Below are 25715 nucleotides of genomic sequence, written 5' to 3'. Positions count from 1 at the left end.
TAATGTGTCACGAGAAAACATTCTCAAAATCACCAGGATATGTTAAAGTGTTCCGAAGTTATAACCAATTATTGTGAGACATGTCAGATTTGAAAAATCGAGTCTGGTCATTGAGCTGAAAACTAGTGTCGGTGATAAGGGGTTAAAAATGAAACATCAAAATATGTTTATTTACTGAACAAAACACATTGCAGATACTCCAACTGTTGACTTGTAACTTTATTAATATCATCCAACTATTCCTACCCTCTAGTTTTCAAAAGCTACTCATAAAATAAAAATAATTCACCAGCTCCAGCTGTGTTTTTAAACACACATTAGTGTGTACGCTAATCACCGTTTCAGTGTTTTTAAAATACCCTAATAAAAGTTACTTTTTATTAATGACAAATGGGTTTAATGGCTCATTTACTAAGGCCGGTGGCACACGTGGCGTTTTGAACCCATTTTTAGGCCGTTTTCAAGCAGTCCGTCTCAGCCTATTGCCACTATGGCCATTGTGATCTCCTCTCCCCCACCAGGATGAACATCTTCTCCCCCTCCACTATAGAACTAAAGTCTCCTGATGTGAGTGTCCCTCACTGATGAGTATTTAGGCAGTGTCCATCTATCACCACCAGCTTATCCATATCCAGCACGTCATGTTTGGCCCTCCTCCCTCATGTACTGCCTTCATGTTTCTGTCACCCAGGGTTATCCGCTGATTGGCCAGCCCATTTTACGTGCTATTTTCAAATGTTCCTGTGTACGTCACTTGCTGGAGCGCAGTGTGGCGCTGTACGGCCGCTCTTCACTCAGCTTAATGTGTACACATCGGGGAGGACATGTACGAGCCGCTCTCGGAGTTTGATGCGGGGAGCCCCGCTCCTTCCAGCAGTCCTCCGGCGGGGCAGGCCTCGGGCTCCTGGCTGCAGCAGACCCGGGAAGAGCTGGCGCTGAGGCCGCGGCTGGTGGTGCGGGAGCCGGTGCCGGTGACAGTGCTGGCCGTGCAGCGGTACCTGGGGGAGAGCTCCGGCTACTGCTATGATGTCACCCTGTGGGATGGAGCGGAGCAGGACACCTGGCTGCTGGCCCCGGAGCTCTGCCCCCTGGTGCACGGCAACCTCCTGCGCTGCGGCCGCTCCGTCACCATCCGCCGCTGCTCGTACCGCTACCTGGAGAAGAGGCTGGCCGCCGGCCTGGTGTGTGTGGACGAGCTGGAGCCCGGGCAGGAGCAGGGCAGCCCCGTGGAGCTCCCGCTGCGGGCACCGGCCGGCCCTCTCTCCGGGGACAGGAAGCATTACCTGCCGCTGTGGAATAACGAGGACCCGTACGGAGACATCTGGCGGAGAGGAGGACCGGGGCAGGAGCCCAGTGTGGACGGTGAGACAGCTGTGTACTAGGGTGACGTCATGGCCTGCCACCGTGATGTCATCACTGCATTGCTTTGTACATGGCTCATGTTAAACACAATTTTACATGAAAGTTTTGACATCATTTGGCGACCACGTAACAAGTAACATTGTGGATTATTGTAACACAGCAGGGAAAAATAAGTCATAAGACTAATGACACGTGACTTATCCCATCCGCCAGGAACCCACAATTATCTCGTATCTTGTGTTTTACTGTTTGGCGCCAAATGAGTTAATACGAACAGGTTTAACTATAACGCAACTTTTCTAATAGACTCATTTTAATAATCTTGTTTCTTCACTGCAATTTTTATCAAATTATGTCACAATAATAATTATTTATATAAAATACAATTATATAGCGCACACACAGATTACGCGGCGCTGTACAGAGCTTGCCAAATCGGTCGTTATGAAGAATACAACAATTGGTGGGCATTAGGGGTTAATTTATTGTACACTGGTATAATTCATAACTTTGTGGTGTACAATGCGCCAATAATGAGAATGTTAGATATACAGCTGATGTACAAGGGTTAATAACTGTATCCACCAGTTTTCTGATATGTAAAGTACTTGTTATTCCGGCTTTGTACTCTGCCTATTATCCCCTAAAATAAACCCCTAAAATAAACTTTCTCTCCACTCCAGTGCTGAAATCCAGTATAGATAACTGGTTTGCTGTAATCCAGGTTGATACTTTCTCTGTCTCTCTGTCTCTTTCTCTCTGTCTCTCTCTCTGGAAGTTTTGTACTTTTTCTGTGTTTGTTATTCTGGTCTCTGTGGATTCAGATACGACGCACTGACCCACACCCACCGTGGGTGGCAGAGCTCTGCATGTTCCGGGGCTGTGAGGATTCCTTGTGATAATCTTCCATCCAATGTGACTGTCTCATCTCTGAACAGAATGTAACGTTACATCACATCCGTCTGCAGGAGAGATGCCACGTGGCAGTGATACAATGGGCGCTGTAGTCTTGTATCTCTGCCACCCACATGTGGTGTTTGGGGGGTACAATCCATTACTGCCAAACCAACCCATTCCTATAAATAATGATTTATCCAGAAGACCCCTGTAAGTCTACGCAAAAGTAAAAGTAACAATAGTAACAGTCAAAACTAAAAAGTGGCATTTAAAGGGAACCTACCACTCCGATTCTACCTATAAAGGTAGAAGGGGTGGTAGGTGGATGGAACGTGAGGACAGCCCTTTTTTGGGCTAATCCTCACGTCCCGGGTGTCTTTTAGAAAACTTTATTGCATGTATATACTAATTTTTTTATGCGGCTACTGGGGCATGGAGTAGCCGGACATGAGGCTACTAGTCGCGGCTACTCCACACCCCAGTAGCCATGTTACTCCACCTACCAGGTAATCTTCAGCGCGCAGCTCCTGGTAGCTGCGCGCCCTCGTCCGGGTCCCTCGGCTGCACGGCCGCGGCTCCGGGGCCGCAACTACTGTGCAGTAGCCGGGGGACTCGGACGAGGGCGCGCAGCTACCAGGAGCTGCGCGCTGAAGATTACCTGGTAGGTGGAGTAACATGGCTACTGGGGTGTGGAGTAGCCGCGACTAGTAGCCTCATGTCCGGCTACTCCATGCCCCAGTAGCCGCATAAAAAATTAGTATATACATGCAATAAAGTTTTCTAAAAGACACCCGGGACGTGAGGATTAGCCCAAAAAAGGGCTATCCTCACGTCCTATTCATCCACCTACCACCCCTTCTACCTTTATAGGTAGAATCGGAGTGGTAGGTTCCCTTTAAATGCCACTTTTTAGTTTTGACTGTTACTATTGTTACTTTTACTTTTGCGTAGACTTACAGGGGTCTTCTGGATAAATCATTATATCACTACATAGTCTTACGGGGGTTTATGATCAATCATTAAATAACAAAAAGTCCTTCAACTGCTGCAGAGTAGATGGAAACTTTCTGTCCACATCCCAGTGCTGAAATCCAGTATTGATGGAACTGTTTTCTATCATTCAGGATGATACATTTAGTAAATGTTGTACATTGATTCATTGTAGATGCTTGTTCTTTTAGCCTGGTCCAGACAAAATTGTAACATTTCATCTTCTGGAATATTTAAAGGACATCTAGCATGACAGGATACAAAATGTAAATTTAAAGGGAACCTACCACCACAATTCTACCTATGAAGGTAGTACGGGTGGTAGGTGGATGTATGGGACGTGATAGCTAATCCTCACGTCCCTGCTATCTTTTTGAAAACTTTATTGCCCTAATATGTAAATTTTGTAAAGCGGCTACTGGGGCATGGAGTAGCCGGACATGAGGCTACACGTTGCGGCCACTCCATGCCCCAGTAGCCTCTTTACTCCCCTTCCCCGAAGATATTCGTCGCGCAGCTCCTCGTAGCAATAAAGTTTTCAAAAAGATGGCAGGGACATAAGGATTAACTCTATAAAGGCTATCCTCACGTCCCATACATGCACCTACCACCCGTTCTTTCTTTATAGGTAGAATCGTGGTGGTAGAATCCCTTTAAGTGTAAACGGGACAAATGCAAACATACGTGATGGCAGGGAAGTATAAATGCAACGTAAACGTAAGCTGCGGGTAAGCATAGACACTAGGCCAGTGATGGGCAATCTTTTGAGCTAGGTGTGTCAAAATTTGCCAAAAAAACGAGCATAACTCGGGTGCTGTGTCACCTTTAGGAAAAACCTAATTTTGTAATAACATGTCCAGCAGCGGCCTCCCCTTATTAATAACATGTCCAGCAGCGGCCTCCCCTTATTAATAACATGTCCAGCAGCGGCCTCCCCTTATTAATAACATGTCCAGCAGCGGCCTCCCCTTATTAATAACATGTCCAGCAGCGGCCTCCCCTTATTAATAACATGTCCAGCAGCGGCCTCCCTTTACTACTAAAATACCCCTAGCAGCCTCCCTTTACTACTAAAATACCCCTAGCAGCCTCCCTTTACTACTAAAATACCCCTAGCGGCCTCCCTTTACTACTAAAATACCCCTAGCGGCCTCCCTTTACTACTAAAATGCCCCTAGCGGCCTCCCTTTACTACTAAAATGCCCCTAGCGGCCTCCCTTTACTACTAAAATACCCCTAGCGGCCTCCCTTTACTACTAAAATACCCCTAGCGGCCTCCCTTTACTATTAAAATACCCCTAGCGGCCTCCCTTTACTATTAAAATACCCCTAGCGGCCTCCCTTTACTACTAAAATACCCCTAGCGGCCTCCCTTTACTATTAAAATACCCCTAGCGGCCTCCCTTTACTACTAAAATACCCCTAGCGCCCTCCCTTTACTATTAAAATACCCCTAGCGCCCTCCCTTTACTACTAAAATACCCCTAGCACCCTCCCTTTACTACTAAATTACCCCTAGCACCCTCCCTTTACTACTAAAATACCCCTAGCGCCCTCCCTTTAAATATAATATAATAATAAACTTACATACTTACCCAGTGATGTCTTCTTCCCTGTAGCTTTACTGCAGGCGGCTCGGGACCTCCAGGTTGCACCGCGCGCCTCGGGTCACGTGACTAACGTGACCTGACGTCAGGTCGCTTCAGTCACGTGACGAGCAGCGCGCATTGCAGCCTGGAGGAGCCGGAGGAGTTGCAGAAGGTGGGCGGACCAACGCGGCGCCGGACAGGTAAGCAGGGGGCAGAAACACAGGGACGGGGGCGGGACATTACCACAGGGGCAGCACATTACACAGGAACATTAACACAGGGGGAGCATATTGCACAGGGACAGAAACACAAGGACGGGGGCGGGACATTAACATAGGGGTAGCACATTACACAGGGAGGGGGGGGGACAGCGGGCGCTGGGCGGCCGCGTGTCAGCAAAAATGACTACGCGTGTCAGTGCTGACACGCGTGTCATAGGTTCGCCATCACTGCACTAGGCAAACTTGACATACACAAATTCTGCGTAAGCTTTAGGGTTGCACCAATACCAGAATTTTGAGTCTGATGCAATACCCAGGAAAGTATCACAATACTCGATACGATACTGAATGTTCAGGGTGCGCTCACATAGGGCGTTTACATTGCGGGCTCGGCCTGATCACATTTGTGTTTCCATTGATACATGTGATCAGTAATGGTCACCAGTGATTTGCCAGGAGAAGCTTTAGTTCTTTATGACAGTGTATAATATGTGTTGTAAAGGTTCTCCTGGTAATGTTAATATAAAATAGTATAATTTGGGGTCATGTAGACTGGTGTTTTTTGATGTCTGTGTGCTATCCTTTTTTTGGGAATGGTAAACGGACCCACTGTTTCTTATGGGTCTGTTCACGTGTCCGTTTTTTGTAATGGATGTGCAGACAGTGAGAAAAATGCAGCATGCGTTATTTTGTCGTGCAGAGTGTTATTTCTTAAAATGTCTTAAAAAAATCGATGACGTCTGCATTTTCTTGCAAATTGGCAGCTGAAACGCCCGCCTCCATGAGCCCTTATTTTTATTTGTTTAATTTAACTGCACATCATGCAGATAGCACTGTATAATTCTTACATGTTACATTGATGTGCAGGCCAGAGGGGAACTTTCTTGGAATTTCAAGAGGTGTAGTCATTAAAGGGGTATTCCCACGAAGACAAGTTTCTTATGTGTTCTCAGGATAACAAAATAACACATTCAATAATTCACTGTTATATCTGTCAAATGCTGGATTTTTGTTAATAAGTCCATCCTGTCTCTATCAGTCCTGGTGTACACAATTTCAGGTTCCCCTAGACACGAAACTGTAACTTTCCATAGCGTCCCCCATGACGGCCCCAACTGGAGGATGACCCTTGACCTCTGTAGGGACAGGAAGCAGAGAGGTTAAATACCCCACCCCGGCATCCGTACACCAGTGGCTTCCTGTCCCTACACAGGGCAGGGAGTAGAGAGAAGTCTCTCCTCATCCCCAGTAGTTGGGACGGTGAGGGGGGACCAGTGTGGCGCAGGAAATTGTTCCTTACCCTAAGGCAGTCTCGGCCTCGATCGGACTTCGGTCCTTTCCTCTGCCACAAGACAGAGATGCCTTCCTCTCCGGCTCTGCCCGCGGCTCTGCGCAGCTAAGGACACCCGGAGCGTGTCCATCGTGGAAGTCACGTGGACCAGCCGCCGTCCGTCTCTGGTGACGACTTCCGCCGGAAATGACGGGACCGGATGTGACGTCACGATGGCGCGACCCGGAAGCAGGAGCGTGGAGCGGTAAGCTTGAAAAAGCAGGTATTCACGTTGATCTGAGGTCTAATAGTCGCACTCTGGTCCTGACGAGAGTAGTCGCTATAATCGGACGCTATTCTGAGCATTTTCCAGCCAACAAGGTCGGTTAACATGCTGTATGGTTGCCTCGTTTGTGTCATATGTATTATATACAATTCAGGTCTATATAGACATGTGTATGTTTCTCTTAGGGGCTTGTGCTGTGTAACCCTCATTTCAAGATACCTCAGGTACCCCTTTGTCATATTCCACCTGGGTAAAAATGTCACAGTCTATCTCACATGTCTATAATTGTTTAGGCTTGCTGATATCTGTGGTCCCACAATTGGGAATATGGAGACACATGGCATGGAGGCTTCGAGTTTGGACCTCATATCCTTGAACCCTGTAAGTAGGGTCAATTTGGGATAGGGTGGTGGGTCACCCACATGTCCCTATATTGTCACATGAGGTGTCCGGTTAAGGACTAATTACTTCTCCTTCTCCTTGGTAGGAGCCCAGGGAAAAGGAGAAGGATAAAGGGAGAGCTAAAGATCAGTCCGGCACTAAGAAAACCACTTCCAGAAAGTGTAATATGTGCTTAGAGAAACTCCCTACGGACTATAAAAAGCCGGTCTGTAAAACCTGCGTGGATAATCTACTCAGGGAAGAGAGAACCTCATTCGTGGATGAAATGCGTAGTTTTATCAGGGAAGAAGTGAAAACATCTATAGCATCGTCCATGACAGCTTTCATACCTCAGGAGCCTCCACATAAAAAACAAAGAGTTATAGAATCCATGTCGGATTATACATCAGACTCAGAAGGGACCAAGGAATCTATGGATATGGAGCCAGGTCCCTCCAATTCAGCAAGTAGAATGGAGTCGAGATATTTGTTAGCATCCGAAGAGCTGGAACCCTTACTAAAAGCTATGAGGGATACCCTCAAAATTGAGGAAGTAGAAGAGACCAAATCTATTCAGGACGAATTATTCGGACTTCTTAAAGTTAAGAAAAGGCGAGTGTTTCCCATAAATGACACTCTTAAGGAGCTAATCCTAGAAGAATGGAGAGAACCGGAGAACAAAATCTCCATATCTAGAGAATTTAAAAATCGACTCTCTTTTGATGAAACAGAGGCCAAAATTTGGAACGCTACCCCTAAAGTAGACATCCAGGTCACAAAAATGACCAAGAAGACGGACCTCCCGTTTGAGGACGCAATCCAGTTAAGAGATCCCCTGGATAGGAAGGCGGACAGCCTTCTAAAGAAGACATGGGAGTGTGCCATGTTGAATCTAAAATCAAATATTGCCACAACATCTATGGCGCGGACTCTCTTTCATTGGATTACCGAATTGGAAGGTCATATTAGAGACGGCACTCCTAGGGAGATGCTATTGAGTACATTTTCAACGTTGAGAGCAGCCACAGCCTTCATCGCGGATGCCTCAGCGGAAGGAGTTAGAATAAGTGCCAAGGAAGGGGCACTATCAAATTCAGTCAGAAGATCACTTTGGCTTCGCCAGTGGACTGGTGATTTCAGATCGAAGTCAAAGTTATGTGGTATTCCGTTTGAAGGGGAATACCTATTCGGCTCTGAACTTGACACTCTTTTGGAAAAAGCGGCGGACAGGAAGAAAGGGTTTCCGGAATCCAGAAGTAGCCAAAGAAAGCAACCCTTTCGAGATTCTAAGGACAGAAAACAGCCCTTTAGAGGGAAAGGCAAACAGGGCAGATGGAGCTACCCTAAAGGAGGGAGAGGAAGGGGCTTCCTTCTCAGTGCCAGCAACTCGGGCCCAGTGTTCAGAAAACAATGACGCCAGGGTGGGGGGAAGATTATTGAAGTTCCACTTCCAATGGACTCAGATAACATCAAATCCCTGGATACTAAATATTCTTCAGGAAGGTTACCATCTAGAATTAACCTCTCTTCCCCCCAGAAAATTTGTTTTGACAGAGCAGCCCTCAGAAAACCTCTCAAACTCACTGTGGTCGGAGATACAAAAACTTATTCAGTTGGATGTCATCATCCCAGTAGCCCAGACACAATTAAGGGAGGGACACTACTCTCCCCTCTTCTTGATAAAAAAACCGAATGGCTCTTTCAGGATGATTTGCAACCTGAAGAATCTGAACAGGTACATACGGTATCGGAAGTTCAAGATGGAAACAGTGAGCTCGGCGGTCGTTCTGATCCAACCAGGAGCATATATGTGTACGATAGATCTGAGGGATGCGTATTACCATGTGCCAATACATCAAAAATCTCAAAAGTTCCTCAGATTCGCAGTACGATCACCTTGGGGAGAAGAGGTCCACTATCAGTACAAGGCGCTGCCTTTTGGGATTTCTTCGGCCCCCAGGACTTTCACAAAAATCATGATCGAGGTGATAGCTTTGCTGAGGCGAAAAGGGATTCTAGTCATCCCCTACCTGGACGATCTGTTACTGGTGGCCGGTTCAAAACAAGAGCTTATACACCACCGAGATTTCACAATGAGGATCCTACAGCAGTTAGGATGGATAATAAACCTGGAAAAGTCCAAACTAAATCCAAGCACAGAAGTTGTGTTCCTAGGGACATTATTGAATTCGATCCAGCAGATGTCCTTCTTACCACCAGAGAAGGCAACAAGACTAATGCAACATGTTGTAATGTTTCAAAAAAGAAGTCACTGCATGATAAGGGAAGCCATGAGGATACTGGGCCTTATGACATCTTCGATACAATGTGTACAGTGGAGCCAAAGTCACACCAGAGTCCTTCAAAATTGGATATTGGCGGCCTGGGACAAAGATCCCCAACATCTAAATCAAAAGATCCAGATTCCGGAAGCGGTCAAGCAATCCCTGGAGTGGTGGATAGATACTTCCAACCTGGAAAGAGGGATATCGTGGCATCCCTGGCCAGTGATAAATATCCAGACGGACGCAAGTCGGTCAGGATGGGGAGCGGACATAGCAGGCATTCCCGTTCAGGGTCTATGGGCGTCCTCAATCAGATCCCGTTCCTCGAACTTCCGAGAACTGAGAGCTGTTCTAGAGACCTTAAGAGCAAGTGCTCAAAGCCTGAGGGGAAAGCACGTAAGAATTTATTCAGACAACACCACCACGGTGGCTTATCTCCGTCATCAGGGGGTACCAGGAACCCCGATCTCCTCAGTCTTTCAGACAAGATATTCATCTGGGCAGAGACCAACATCCGCTCCCTCTCAGCTACCCATCTAAAGGGAGAAATGAATCAAATAGCGGACTATCTCAGTCGTCAGACAATAGACCACAACGAGTGGTGTCTAAACGAGAACATCTTTTCAAGTCTCACACAAAAATGGGGACGACCAGTAACAGATCTGTTTGCCACCAGCAAAAACACAAAAGTTCCTCATTTCTTCTCTCTGCATCCAGATACTCCGGTTTGCCAAAGGGATGCCTTCAGCCAGTCCTGGAGCGGACCACTAATGTATGCCTTTCCTCCTATACCTCTCATAGCGAGAGTGATTCAGAAGATCAGAGAAGACCAAGCAAAGGTTATACTCATTGTTCCCTGGTGGCCAAAGAGGAACTGGTTTCCGTGGCTAGGAAAGATGGCATTGGAAGAACCTGTCATGCTGGAACCTCTAAACAATCTTCTGTTCCAGGGTCCAGTTTACCATCCACATCCACAGGCTCTCCGGCTCTCGGCATGGATCCTGAAGGGAGATTGCTAAGATCCAGGGGGCTATCAGACAAGGTAATTTCCACACTCAAAGCGAGCCGCAAACCAGTTACCCACAAAATCTATGCCAGAATATGGGGAAGATTTGTGTCTTTTTGTGGCAGGACTCCTCCTAACCAAATGTCCCCTAATGTCTCACAGGTGCTAGACTTCCTGCAAGCAGGGTTTGACAAGGGCCTGAAGACGAATTCCTTAAAAGTCCAAATTTCAGCTCTCAGCGCCTTTTTCGACACTCCATTAGCCGAAAATAGATGGATCCAAAGGTTTGTCAAAGCTACGGCTAGACTAAGACCTCATATAAAACAGAATATCCCCAATTGGGATCTTTCATTAGTACTGGATTATCTCACAAAAATACCGTTTGAACCTCTAGAGACGGTTAAACTTAGAGAGTTAACGCTAAAACTTACCTTTCTCATAGCCATAACAACAGCTAGGCGTTTGGGTGAGATCCAAAGTTTGCCTGTTAAAGAACCATATCTTAAAATATGTGAAGATAAGATTGTACTAATGTTAGATAAAGCCTTTACTCCTAAAGTAGCTTCATCTTTTCATCGTAACCAAGAGATTATTCTACCTTCATTCTGTCAGAATCCAAAACATGCCAAAGAACAGGAGTGGCATACGCTAGATGTCAGAAGATACCTTCTACATTATCTCGAAGTTACCAAATCCTGGAGAAAAGACAACAACATTCTCCTACAATTTAAAGGAAAGAGCAAGGGCAGAAAAGCTTCAAAGGCATCCATCGCCAGGTGGATAAGAACAATCATCAAAGAAGCTTATGATGCCAACAACCTGGACATTTCAGGGACTATTAGGGCCCACTCGACCCGAGGAGTGGCAGCCTCCTGGGCGGAGAAACGGGGCGCCTCATTAGAGGACATATGTAGAGCAGCTACCTGGTCTACTCACCTAACTTTTGCCAGACACTATAGGCTAGATGTTCAAAGTGCTAGAGACCAGTCCTTCGGAAGGAAGGTCTTACAAGCTGTTGTCCCACCCTAATTATTTATCTGGTACATCTCCAGTTGGGGCCGTCATGGGGGACGCTATGGAAAAGGAGAATTATTCTCACCGTTAATTCGGTTTCCATTAGTCCACCATGACGGCCCATATATATTTCCCACCCTGTAATTTAAAAAAGTTAAAATTGCCTATTTGTTCTGTGTGCATTGATAACATACAATAAATGGGTTGCATCCAAGGCCGGTGTAGTTATTTGGTAGCCACTGGTGTACGGATGCCGGGGTGGGGTATTTAACCTCTCTGCTTCCTGTCCCTACAGAGGTCAAGGGTCATCCTCCAGTTGGGGCCGTCATGGTGGACTAATGGAAACCGAATTAACGGTGAGAATAATTCTCCTTTTTGACTTCGAGTTGGTCACCATCTTTGATGAGATTTGTCTCTGCTTTGCCTGTAGCCACGCCCCCTGCACGGAGCTTAGAGATACTCACTGATTCACAGCCTGTCGGCACATGGTGAGCAGAGGGAGGAGCTGCAAACTATAACCTACAAGGACATAAGTGATCTGGGGGAGGGGGAGGCAGGCACATATCTGTGATATGTAGCTGAGCTCACAGTGTAATGGTCTATCAGCCTCTGTGTAATCATCTCCTGCATCTCTGATCTGTCTCATCTCTTTCTATGTGTCAGTGTGTTAGTACAGTGTCAGAAAACAGATGAAAGTTCATATACATCTGTACCCTGATAATCTAACCACATTATCACATCACAAAACTAGATGGGTCATAATGTGTCTCCATAATCCGTAAGCTCATAGAGCAGGTTTGTTGGAACAAACTCTGTCGTGGGCAATGAGCCTAATGGGAACCCATCACCAATTTTTACATTTAAACCCACACAAAATAAATACTTCATTAAAAAAGCTAAGCATCCAACCACATCCTTAAATGGTTCATTTCCATGGCTACAATGTTAAAAATCAGTTTTTAAACTAGCATACAGCACACCTGATGTTCAGTCCAGTGAGTCCAATGAAGCCCTGTTTCATGGGTTACTTGTATTGCCCTGCCATATTGTTCCTGATTGACAATTGTCATTGCTACAGAACATGCTGCTGTGTGTAACATTGCGAGAGGTTTTGTAACCTCATTGGCCACTTCATGTCACGTGACCATGGCAACTTCATCTAAGGTCCTGTTACATTTGCACAGTCTACCCCATATATGAATCGAATCACATGAAATCCATGCAGCCTCCATGGAGGATGGGGAGGAGTAGACGTCCATGTGATCAGATACATACATGGGGTAGACTTTGCAAACGTAAGTGGGTAAAAGACTTAGCTGACATCACCTTAATTAGGTGAGCAGCTGGTCAAGCAGACCTTGCTGCCTCTGATGCCAGGTAATAGAAGATAAAGTTGATTTGTGGGGATGTAAGGGAAACCATTTTTAGCTAAAAGAAGGGTGTTCTTTAGTTTACTATGGGAACCTGTCACTAGTTGTGTATAAGAAAATGTGGTGACAGGTTCCCTTTAAACTACTAGCATCCTGAGGTAGGGTGCAAGATGTTTTTGGTGTCATACTAAAGATAAGATTCGCCATGCTAGAGGTTCTGTGAGCTAGAGAACTGGACATTCGGGTAGTTAAAGACATAGTTGGAAATGTGAGCTGCAATATATAAATCTTCATTGCTGTAAATTACAGAACTACAAGCCTGGTGTAATCTGAAAGATCCCTGCAACACCTGCATCATGTTTCTAGGTGCTGTAGAACCAAAGATAGTGGTGCCTCCCCCACCCAAAGCCTCTAAATATGACTCTTTTCTGCTCATTAAACTGGTGAAATTTCAGATAAGAGGGAATTCCATAAAGTACATTTCATGTCCTAGCTGAGGGCTGGGAGTTTAAATGGGTAAAATCTGATGACAGGTTCCCTTTAAGGCTGGATTATGTCAAACATCACCTACAAACAATCTACAGAATCTCCCTAGCTGATGGTGATAGACCAATTTCCATGTTTATCAATCGCTGGAATATATTTGTCAGCAAGTGAAGAGTGATGTTGCATAAATCCCATGTGCCCACTTTGTCCTCTGGTGAAATGAAGCTCATTCCTAAACTGAAATGTGTAACTATATGATTTACAAACTCCAAGGAAGGAAGCAGCACTCCAAGATAAATAGTGAATGTTTATTCCACCAGTGGTAAGAGCTACATTTCGGCTGACTCTATGCAGCCATTCTCAAGCATAGTGAAACAGTGATACAGGGTGGGTTTAAATCCCCCGCAGGATGTGACATCATGATTACAAAAACAGGTGGTGCGATAATGAGTTGTTGAATCATGCTCAGAAAACATATAAGGTATATATAGCATATCAATGTGCAATATTATTACATCATGATCATAACACAGTATCAAGTGTACAAAAAACAGTGTAGCCAATCGATATTCCCCCGCACGCCGTCTAGCCACAGTGTGTAAACATCATGTTAACACATGTCCTTAACCCGTTGCTAAGCAACATGACACTGCACAGCGAATCAAAAAAAGTAAATAAAGAAAGAAAAGCGCGCTCAGTGCCGGAGTACGACTTACTGCGCCAACAACAAACGGAGGCTCATCCTTACCAAGGTAGAGGAGATCCTGAGGTGACAGGCCAAGGCAGTGTGATCGCTACGCAGGGCTGTGATCAGCTCAGCTGCGATCCACCATGTCACATGGCTTTTTCTCAAACTCTCGGGGATCGGACCCGCTATTGTGAGAACTACCACATTGATATGCTATATATACCTTATATGTTTTCTGAGCATGATTCAACAACTCATTATCGCACCACCTGTTTTTGTAATCATGATGTCACATCCTGCGGGGGAGTTAAACCCGCCCTGTATCACTGTTTCACTATGCTTGAGAATGGCTGCATAGAGTCAACCGAAACGTAGCTCTTACCACTGGTGGAATAAACATTCACTATTTATCTTGGAGTGCTGCTTCCTTCCTTGGAGTTTGTATACATATGGAATCCTGAGTCAGTTCCTTGAATCCTGCACCCACATTGGATTTAATCCGGTTATCCACAGTGCTGCTCCTTCTACCTATTTATATGATTTACAAAGTAATGGTGAAACTTTTAGTGTTAGTTGCTGTCTCCGTAGAAGTGGTACCAGCAGCTGATAGCATTTCCTTGTGTTCCGCTCATATGTTTTCTGTAGAATCCTGATATGATAAAAGCGATGTGACAACTGTGACTAATACTATAACTTTATCTGTTTCCTCATAGTCACCAAAGTCTGCTCATTACTGAAGCTGGAAATGACTGGGTTATCGAAAATAACTTTACCTCCTCTGCTAGTGCGGGTCATGCACAAATCCAGACTTCGCTATTTTGGCAAAGCAGAAAAGAAAACGGACTACCCTTACCAAGTAAGAAGAGACCTGTGGTTGATATGCGATGCAAATCCATCGATGATTACTTTGGTGTTTTGTAAAAGTGAACTATTAGGGCATCCGCACATGTAGCGAGGAAGTTGCCCCAGCTCTAATTTTGCAGCAATTCCCCAAGTATCATGCAATTTTGCAGCAGTGGTTTTCTGGCTAGGGGGGGGGGGGAGTGAGATCACACTTTAATTTGCAAAAGTTGTTTTGCTTCATGATATGTAGCAATTAAATTACCTGCTGCAGATCATGCCATGGGGAAAATCTGCAGGTAATGTGCTACTTGTGTAATAGCCCTTAGGCTTTGTTCATGTAATACAGATGTACCATAGGGGAAACTTGCAGTTCAGCCACTCACTGACTGCTGCCACAGTTCTGCAGTACATCTGCATCTGGATTAGCTGCATTAAGGATCCTAAATACATAAGGAATATGGGCTGCAAGTATAGGGTCATCTCGCAATAAAGGAACCAATATTTTAACATTGTATTATTACATGAAAGATATTCTGATGTAAAGTCGGGTCATATAATATTGCTGTGTCCGTTAAAAGAAACAGAAACGTATGTGGATGCACAATACCACTCGCACAATACCACAAAACACGTCATTGAGAATCGTGATTTAGCTGCTAGTTCACTGCCCCAAAAAATGGGGTGTGTGCATGAGGCCTTAGACTGACTACCCATAATATATTCATCTCATCTCTGCAGGGCTTTCTTTGGGGCCATAGATTTGTTTATATCCAGTTAATTGATGGTTTTAGTTGTGTTTTTTTTTTTTTCAATGTAGTCAGAGGTTGCATTAACGGCTGCACAAGTGACATAAATGCTAGCACAGGCAGCTTTGCCCCTTGTCTATCCACTGCTGCAAATCCCAGCCCGATTCCCATGAGAGGAAAGAGTTACCCCAACATTACTGAAATATTTATGCACAGTAATGAATGTCTTTGTATAAATATCTGTCTATTCACATCATCTACACCTATGAGTTATTTATGTGCGTGGCTACAAATGGTACGAGGAGTATTATTACCCTTCTGAAATGTATTTATTTATTTTTTTATAGTGTGTCCTCTGATTGTAGTTCTTTCTTACTCCCGCTATACCAGCAGTTTTTGTGTAACACAGATGACTGACTTCTAGTTCACATATTTTGTACTGTAACTTCTTTACTAGGCATATTTTGAGGTTGCGGACCACTCTGGTATGATGTCTCTTGTGCTTTGGAATTCCCTCTGTCCAGAATGGTACAATACCCTCCAGGTTGGCAATGTAGTCCTGCTCCAGCAGTATGCTGTGAAGAAGAGCTATGTCTGTAGAACCCACCCAACATCCGGGAATGCACAGGTGAAGAGGCTGCCTTCCCTTGGTAACGTATTCCTGCCATGTGTCAGTCCTCTATTGATAATGTTAGTGTAATGTCCTTCTCTTTTATGACTGTAATATATGAAGGAAATGTGCATGAAGATAACATCTCTATTCCAGAAAAGTGACACCAGAGGTATATTTATAAAAATATAAAAAATATAAAATGTGTAATTTATTTAGTCTTATACATTTTTATAATTTAACTACAACTGTGCTTGAGCAATGCCTGTATAGAGGGGTGTAGCTTGTCTGCCGACAAAGATGGCAGCGTGAATAGGGAGCTCCGTCGTCACCATCCCTATACAGCGCCTGGACCAGCATCCAAACCCGCTACACACTTACCTGAAACGGCTGTCATGCCGGGGAACACTGCGGGCACAGCAACTGGTGGCATTGCACTCGGGAGCTGCAAAACAAGTCCATAGGACCCTAAGTTATAGAACAATGAGCTATTTGATGTGTGGCGTATACAGCATGCATCAGGTAGAGATTTTTCTTTCTACTCTCACAGACACAGCACATACTCAAGAATAGGATTATCAATGTCCTTCAACACCGAGACAAAAAAATACAGGCCTTACTACTGACTTTCTACACCAAAAAGGCGTTCGACAGACTAAACTGGGAATACACCTTTTCGGTTCTGGATAAATTTGGCATTAGAGGCAATATATGTAGTGCCATAAAAGCACTTTATACAAATTCCAAAGCTCAAGTCTTCACTAACAGGATTCTACCATCACCCTTTGCGTTTAATGAAAATGAGCTCCCTAGTGACAGGTTCCCTTTAAGACTGGTTATAGAAGCCAATTACAGCTGCATTGTAAATATACCTTTCTCTAAACATTTGCATTACAATATAATTGTGTGTTATAACTTACCTTCAACCCTGACAGAATGCTCTGTGTAGTTCCAGGAGTTGGGCTTTGGTTTAGATGCATTTCAAAAAACATGTAACTTGTCTGCGCTGCAGACTGCTCAGCTCTTGGCCCCACCTTTGTACTCCTCTACAGCTCCTCCCTCCTGCTGCTTTACAGAGCTCAGTCTAGTGAGCTGACATCAGTGGGAGAGGGAGGAGCAGTACAGGAGCACAAAGGTGGGGGGCTGAGGGCTGATGAAAAACATACTGTCAATTATATACAAGAAACAGAAATTTGCCAAAAGCATTCCACACTCCCAGCTCAACTGCTTATGTCCACTAAACCCATAATTACAAGACTTTGGAAACCTCCCATATGTCCAACAGTGGAAGAAGTAATTAGGGAAATAAATACTGTGTGAGATTATGAATAAGACATAGCCATTCAAAGAGACCCAGTGGAGACCTTGCACCGCACTATTTTACAGAGGAATCGACCTCCCACTCACCAGGAAACGAAACAAAGACCACTAAGTTCGAGTTCTAGACTAGTTGATGTATTCTGTTCTGACTTTAAAGGGGTTGGCCATTGCCTATGTGCCTTTACTGTCATATTAATAATCCCTGAATACTCACCAATTTCTTAATTATCCCTGATGCTTCCTTTATGCCTGTGTGCAGACTCCTTGTGCACTCTGCATACACATGTAAACAAACACCCTACACTGGTGGATAGGAGGGGCCTTTAGCAGGAGAGGACTCATCCTGCTGCTCCCCCTCCCCTTTCCCCTTGTCTGTCAATGAGATGGACAGAGAGAAAAAATACACACTGGAGACTGCCATGACTGAAGGAGTGAGAAATGGGAAGTTGTGTGGAGATGCAAAGTGCAGCATGTGGAGATCAGAGAAAGGCTGAGGCTCTTGTAGGAGGCAAAGACGCAGTTAAATGTACATGCAGAGACATGTCTAATGAAACAGATTTATTGAAAAGTGGCCAATTCCTTTAAGTTTTGGTTATGGTCAATTGACTATAATTGGACCGGTCCTCACAAGGTCACCTCTGGCCTTAAGCAGTCTGACTTAGTTAGTTAACTGCTTATTTGATATCACTGCATGTTTTTAACCATACTAACCCATATTCCGCTCTATATTGGCAAGATTGTGTTTATTGCCCTGCCATTTAATTGGGAAATTTGTATCGGTGGATAAGCTGTATCGTGTAATAACAAAATAAAAATTAAAAATTGTATTGCTGAAACGTCGCACATGAGGTCAAATAAAATCTCACTATCTCTTTATATTGTGCTGCTGTTTTTTTCATTTATTTGTATTATTTATATGTTTTTTTTTTAAATAAAAAAAAATAATCGAGTTCTCTGAGAAGATCCATTTCTATATACCAGTGCATTGAGCTTGGGTCACAGTGTAATTCTATTGCAGCGTTCAGCCAGTAAGTCCATAATCTAGCAAATAGAGGCCCTGTATCTCTTTGGCCTGCAAGCGTGTGGAGGCTGTGAGTTCATATTCTATGGGCAAAAAAAAATATTTAATTGAATAACATGAATTCATTTAGAGACCTTGTGTCAGGGGAAGCCCTGGGAGATGTAGAAACACCATATAAGGGCAGATGATGATATTTCCCTGGTGGCTTGCTTCTTGTTGTGCCTCTAACCTAACAAATCTATTCAAAAGATGCCCAATGTCTCCTCTGAGGATTCCTCTGTAGACAGGAGTCTGTACAACCAGATAAACCATTGAGTACCAAAAATGACAGAAATCAGGTATTGAACCATTTGAGTATGAAAGTATTGAACGAGTAGCAAGGTTTGGATGCATCATACAACCCTAGGTCCCACCGTGCTACTGTTGCACACTGTTCAGCTATGACGTTATCCGGAGCTTCTCCCATCCGCAGCTCATGAGCCATCGTCTGTTGACAAGTAGATGGGATTTGTTTCTGTTTTCCTGCATGAACTAAGCAAATTACTTGTCAGTGACTGATGGATGAGTCCGGGGCCTTATTTCAAGCACGGGGCCGGCTTCAAATCGCCGGGGTGAGACTCACAATGTGGCTAATATGATCTATGGCCTAAAATTACCTCTACTCCTATTTTCTTTTAGTTAAAACGCTTCTTTGAGCAGCCTTGCCTTTCATCATAAAGATTATATATTAATGAATATGGAGGGTGTGCTTTCCAGATCTGAATCAATAAGTGTTCCTACCTTTATTTCCTCCATATTTCATATTTCCCAATAATATTGTGCAGCCGCCTGAGTCTGGCATCGTACTAATCTGCATGTCCTAGCTGAGGCTATTAAATATTCTCCAATCCACCAGCGATAGCCTGCTGCCGTTACCTGAGCCCGTCTCCCTCCCTAATCCAATAAACCTGTCTATTGTAACCACGTAGTGACAGTATCCCAGCCCGTTCTCTTGTTTCATGCATTTGTCTCCAAGTAATGTTGTGATTTATCATCCTGAGAAAGAAGAAAATAACTTTGGTGTGAATATTCATTTTATCTTTCCTGCTTCACAATTAATTTCCAATAAGACGGGGGATTTAACGCTGAGGCCAAAAAGTCTCCACTTACTTTAATGAGTATTGTATGTTAAAGGACACTTGTCTTCTAAAAGTAAAGCCCATATTTCATCCATCAACTAAATTGGTCTATCCGGCATCTTTCAATACACCTCCATATTCTGCCTCTCCATACTCAAATGCCTTTGTCTCCCTGCTGAGATCTTGCAGCGGTGGGTGTATCGAACCTAGGCAACAAACGAAAATTTAAATAAAGGGTGCAAAATGGTCAAAGAGCGATTTTTGGCAGAGAAGGGATCTGTTTTGAAGGAGTTATTAAAACGTGACTAACCTTAGGCAAATTTTTCATGTGACTTTGGAGGAGATTTTTAAAAAAAATCTGTAGTCAACAATTCACATAAAAGATTTCTCATGCCTTACCTCAGGAGCTAGTAGCTTAGTGGGGTAAAACCTGGTAACCGGTTCCCTTTTATTTTGAAGGTTTAGGACAAAAGGCCATAAATGGCAAATCTGTAATGTCAGAACAGGACACTAAATGGAAGACTACTCAATGTAAATGTAATAAGTACCAATAAAGATGCCCACTACAATAAAAATAGAATAAATACCAAAAATAGTATATAGGACCACAGCATACCACTCTCAAACCTTGCGTTACATAATAATACATTTATTTAATACCTTATTTAAACAATATGGCAATCAAAATTAAAAACTTCTTTAACCCCTTAACGCCGAAGCCACTTTTCACCTTCCGGACACGGCCCATTTTTTTCAAATCTGCCCTGTGTCACTATAAGTGGTTATTACTTTGGAACACTTTAACATATCCAAGTGATTTTAAAATAGTTTTCTCGTGACACTTTGTACTTCATGTTAGTTGAAAAAATTTGGTGGTATGTTTTGCATTTATTTATGAGAAAATCAGATATTTGGTGAAAATTTGAGAGGCCTAAATAAAAGTAAAACCCCATTATAGAAACTACACCCCTCAACGTATGTAAAACAACTTTTGTGAAGTTTGTTAACCCTTTAATTGTTTTACAGGGGTTAAAACAAAATCGGATACAATTTTGAAAGTTATTTTTTTTGGCTAAATGAATGTTTTTCCAAAAAATGTACAAATTCTCAGTGGATAAAATACCAAAACGCTCCACAAAATTTGATACCCAATCCCTCCCGTGTATAACAATCCCCCACATGTGGTGGTCACCTGCTGTATGGGCACACGCCAGGCTACTGAGGGGGAGCAGATTATGCATTGCAATTTTTTATTGGCTATACAATCTTTATTTTTTTTGGCAATTTGGACATAAGGGCTTATTTTTTGTGACATGAGATGCACTTTACAAATACTTCATTTTAGTGGGTCATTAGCTTATTGATGAGATTTTATTAACTCTTGAATGTATGGGTGAAAAGAAAATTGTCAAGTTTGGTTTCCTTTCTTTTTGTATTTTTTGGGGGTCGTACACCGTACACTAAAAAAAATATATTATTTTTATTCTATAGGTCACTACGATTACGGTGATACCTCATTTTATATAGTTTTTCATTTATTTTTACAATTTTACTGAAAAAAATAATATAGAGGAAATCTCATTTGTTTTTGAATCGCCATCTTTTCAGATGTAACTTTAATATTTTTTTGTTGACAGAGCTGGTTTAGGGCTTATTTTTTACGTGTTGAGTTGTCCTTTCAAGTGGTACCATTTTGGCGCATATAACTTTTTATGATCACTTTTTAGAACATTTTTGTGAAGAGATTTTATGAAAAATTTACATTTTTGGCGAGTTTTCCGGGTTTTGTTTTTACGGCGTTCACCGAGCGGGCCCAATAATGTTTCTGAGTTATTGTACGGATTGTTATGGACGCGGCAATACCAAATATGTGGGTTTCTTTGGCAATTTTGTTTTTTTTCCACTATATTGCATGTATATAGGGAATGTTTGTGTTTAGGGGACTTTATTTAATTCTTTATTGTTTTTTTTTTTTTTTTTTTTCACTTTTACACTGATCGCTTGTTCAAGCTATTCTTAGGTAAGCGCCGCAGGGGGTCCGATTCTTGTGAAATGCCAGAGCATGACGTTATAGTACTGCATTTTTGGGGAACGCACCTCTCGCCATGCAGTACTATTACGTCCAAATGTCGGGAATGGGGTTAAAAACCACAGAAACAACACAAAATAGGTGGTGGTCAGATCATAGTACAGATATATCCCACAGTGGGGCATCAAGGTAAATACAAAGGGGGATTAGAACAAATGCACAGACAATATCTTTGCCCAAAGTGCCTACCAACAAATCATAAGTCCCCAGACCACCACCACAGCACCCCGACGGACGTTTCTCCGTCAATGTAAATGTATGTTGTTTTTTATTTTTCCAGAAATCTGCTTAAATCCCAGAGATCCTCCTCCCAAAATTATCATCCTCTCTGAGAGTAAAGTGAAGCCGGAATGGAATTTGCCAGCTGTGAAATATCAATTTGTTACAAGGTAGTAATCTGTTACATAACTGTATGTATGCTCTTTTTGAGAATATTTCACTGTATATTTTATGTATTGATGGTTTAGTAGAGTGTTTTACAAAAAGTCTTGCTTTGACATCACTGCAAGAACTAACAAAAAACCCCAGACAAAATGTTTCTGGTAGTGTACTTTTAAGGGATATCCTTAGTGACTGATCACATGAGGTCGAGTTTGGGGTAGCTGTACTTGTTTCCTGCTGCTCTTTCCAAATTTAATAAAAGTTACAAGCACCACTAAAGGGCATGCAAATAAGAACTTTACCAGGTTAAGACCCTAACAGTATCCCCCATAGTGTACTTGCCTCTGTAAAGTTTCTGTTGCCATTGTTAGCTGTGGGTTACATGACCCACTGGCATCGTTGACGTCCCCTGTCTAGCTGGGTTCAGAGTGTTGGAGGGGGTGTCCAGGCATTATTGTATGCACAACTGCCCCCCCGGTCATAACCACTATCATATCAGTGTCTAGCATGGCATGTGGACCATGGTCATGATGGAGGGGGCATGCATTCAGTAATTACTGCACGGCCCCCTCCATCCACCAGTAGCCAGCGGGACATGGGATATCACAGACCCTGCTGTCGATGGGCCACATCCTGGAGGTTTTAGAGGCATTTTAAGGGCAAGTATATTGGCGAGGTCTTGCACTCTGTGTGTAAAGTCGACTATTGTGATTGGGGGTCTGCTAGCTGTTATCAACTGATAACAGGAACCATCCTTTAAGTGTGTGTGTGTGTGAGATGTTTCAATATAATGGATCGTGGTAATTCTATGATTTTTAGATCGGAATTCGGTGACCTACCTCATAATACAATCTGTGATGTTATAGGACTTGTGATTTATGTTGGAAGATGTGAAAGATTACGAAGAAGAGGTAAGCCAGACCTGTTCAGTGGTCCTTTTTGGAGAAAATCTACCATTTGATTTTGATGCATTATGAACCAAACCTACCTAGAGAATGCTGTAGCTGCACTGATGCAGGGTCATATCTTGCTTAATCCCTGTGTTGAGTGGTTTTGCTGATAAACAATTATAAAATTATGATAATAAAGCTGTGTCTCTTCTGTGCCTGGGCTTGGCGCTTTTCTAGCACAGAATAATCAAATGCTACACCATCCGCCAACTACTATGTATGAGTGATCCAGCTCAGATTCATTAGTCATGTCTTGACTAAGCTCCATGTGTAATGTGTTTTATGTAGGCACCCAGCCTCGCCCATCTTTCACGAGGTCCTGAATTTTATAATAGTTTTTTTCAGCAAAACCATGGGATTAAACAAGATACGACACTGTATCAGTGTAGCTACCACATTCTCAAGGTATGTTTGCTTCATAATGCATGAAATCAAATGGAAGGTTTCCTTTAAATCTATCCTTTTGGCCCACCCTTGATTCTCCAAGACATTGTAAATAAAGTTGATTGAAGAAAGCTCTCTTTTTGTACTCACACTTTATAATATCTTCTGCAGCAATTTGGACCCTGAGTGCAGATTTTAGGGGCCTCCTCTACAGAGACGACACTTTTTTACATACAGCATGTATCTAAGGCAAGGTATGTGTTCTTAAAAGACTATTTGTTTAGAATGTCTCGGAGAACCTAAGGATTACTGTGCAACCAGTTACCTGCTAGATTTTTATATATTTTTATCTATATGGAAATCCAAAGCTGTTTGTAAGGTGACATGTATCTGTGTTGTCACACAATCCTTCAGAGCCATATATGGTGTTTTTGTTGGTGTCATTCCTTCAGATGACTGGGAAGACTTCTGGATATATCGATGGGTTCAGATGATTGATGGGACTTCAGAGCAACCGTTTCTACTTGAAATATTTGCTACATCACAGCCAGATATATTTGAACATATAATTCCAAGTATGTATACTGGATGCCTAATATCCTATTGACAAAGAGGTTTCCTACTAGAGACATAAGAGGTTCCAGAAGTTGGATCCACAACAGTAGAAATGTATTTACCTAATTTGTGGATGGCTGGTAAATATATGTTATGGGAATAGTTGGGACTTGTGCAGTGGGATAATTTACTCATTTAAACTTGGTTGTAGAATTAGTAAATGTTTAACTTTTCTCCTGTTCTGTAGCACCTAGAAACACATTGCTAGTGCAATAATAAAGGGGTTCTTCTCTTAAATATGATACCTGAACTGTGTTTCTATTTGCCACAGCTCCATATAGATATAGCTGTTAGAAATGTCAGACGGAGCTGACAATTTTGTAGATGTAGCTGCACCTAGGGAATGGTCGCCGCACACATTCACATTTTAAACAGTTTGGTAAAGTGTATTCAATTTTACTTTGTGAAAAATTACAAACAAAAGCATTTTTTTTTTTCAAATTTTTAGTAATGTCTATGTTTTTACTTTTATAAGCAACAAATATCAAATTAATAAAACTATCCAATCAGGTTTAACATTTCATAGGAGAAAAAAAAGTTATGAAGCCTTTCAAAGATATCATCATTTATAGAAGAGTAGAACTGCAAAGTTTGACCGGGACCTTCAACTAGCAATGACTTTTGAGGTTAAACAATACAACAAATATGTTCCTCTACTGTATCATGCCAAATGGTGATTTTATTACTGATTACGTTGTTGGGTTGATGGACATGAGAATTCTTTATTTTACCAGCCTAGTTATCTTCAATTGGAGGTTAAAAATGAAAGGATTTCACTCTAGACCCCTTTTTGTGAGTAACATGTTCAATCAAAAGGATCATTGTTTTATATGGTCACTCTGTGTTTCACCTACAGTGATGGATTGAGCAAATACATGTATTATCTTCTTTTTTTTCTTTTTTCTCTTAGTGTCTTATTTGGTGTGCACGCAGATGCGTGTGATCCGGGAACACCCAGGAGATATCTCCTACAAAGCTTATCTTACAACTACCAATGAAAGCCAGGTCTTCATAACTGGTATGTTGTCGAGTCTAAGAGCTTGTGTGTTTTACCATCATACATCCTCCTCAAGAAAAATACCTCTTTGATATTTCTGTTGACTAAGATAACACTATACTAGGCTACATGCACATGTCCGCATGAGCTGACATGTGCTGCAAGCCAGCTGTAGGAGCAGGGGGTAAGTGCTGCTCACCCCTACCCTCTCCACAGGGTTGTTGGAAAAGGACCTGCTCTATCTTTTGCGGTGCGGCTGCAATGTCACTGAGGGAACTGTCACTAGCGCGAACACAGCGCGCGCCGGGCCGCTCAGCGGGGCACGTGACTAAGGGGCGTGCCGGAGAGACCCGGAGTGAGAGCACCGGCCACAGGGGAGACATGTGGACAGCGGGGCTGCTGCTCCCCGTCCTGCTCCATCTCTGCCTGCCCGCAGCTGCCTGCGTGTTAATGTTATGCCGACGGGACTTAAGAGCAGTGCCGGGTGAGTGTAGTGTAGTGTGGTGTGTGTGTGTAGTGTTGTGCTTGCTGTGTGTAGTGTTGTGCTTGCTGTGTGTAGTGTTGTGCTTGCTGTGTGTAGTGTTGTGCTTGCTGTGTGTAGTGTTGTGCGTGCTGTGTGTAGTGTTGTGCGTGCTGTGTGTAGTGTTGTGCGTGCTGTGTGTAGTGTAGTGCGTGCTGTGTGTAGTGTAGTGCGTGCTGTGTGTAGTGTAGTGCGTGCTGTGTGTAGTGTAGTGCGTGCTGTGTGTAGTGTTGTGCGTGCTGTGCTGTGTGTAGTGTTGTGCGTGCTGTGTGTAGT

At 43.2% G+C, this 25715-nt stretch overlaps 2 protein-coding genes and 1 long non-coding RNA gene across 5 annotated transcripts in view; 2 read left to right on the top strand and 1 right to left on the bottom strand.

The window, feature by feature from the left end:
• Positions 1-708: 708 nt before the first annotated feature.
• The window catches only part of RADX (RPA1 related single stranded DNA binding protein, X-linked), a 39658-nt gene continuing 14651 nt past the window's right edge, over positions 709-25715 (top strand). Inside the window, exons 1-7 of the mRNA XM_072125739.1 lie at positions 709-1362; positions 14559-14701; positions 15892-16084; positions 21873-21981; positions 22793-22884; positions 23760-23882; positions 24833-24940. Coding sequence (XP_071981840.1) covers positions 825-1362; positions 14559-14701; positions 15892-16084; positions 21873-21981; positions 22793-22884; positions 23760-23882; positions 24833-24940 — 1306 coding nt within the window. The 5' untranslated portion in view covers positions 709-824. The remainder of the gene's footprint in view (positions 1363-14558; positions 14702-15891; positions 16085-21872; positions 21982-22792; positions 22885-23759; positions 23883-24832; positions 24941-25715) is intronic.
• Positions 6885-8410, top strand: LOC140078000 (uncharacterized). Its single transcript, XM_072125740.1, has 2 exons — positions 6885-6996; positions 7103-8410. The coding sequence occupies exons 1-2, from the start codon at positions 6943-6945 to the stop codon at positions 8408-8410; spliced, it is 1362 nt and encodes a 453-aa protein (XP_071981841.1). The 5' UTR covers positions 6885-6942.
• LOC140078001 (uncharacterized) lies at positions 18304-25394 on the bottom strand. Of its 3 annotated transcripts, none has more exons than XR_011849874.1 (3): positions 25119-25393; positions 19535-19709; positions 18304-18468 (listed from the first exon to the last, which is right to left on the bottom strand). It is a non-coding gene; the product is annotated as an uncharacterized lncRNA (long non-coding RNA). The 3 variants fall into 3 exon arrangements; XR_011849875.1 differs by lacking the exon at positions 18304-18468 and adding an exon at positions 18478-18916 and having other exon boundaries at positions 25119-25394; XR_011849873.1 differs by lacking the exon at positions 18304-18468 and adding an exon at positions 18927-19420.

This window comes from Engystomops pustulosus, chromosome 9 (assembly GCF_040894005.1).
Source record: "Engystomops pustulosus chromosome 9, aEngPut4.maternal, whole genome shotgun sequence".
Taxonomy (NCBI): Eukaryota; Metazoa; Chordata; class Amphibia; order Anura; family Leptodactylidae; genus Engystomops; species Engystomops pustulosus.
The sequence above is the reverse complement of the archived record's forward strand: the minus strand, read 5'-3'. Positions and strand labels throughout refer to the sequence as shown.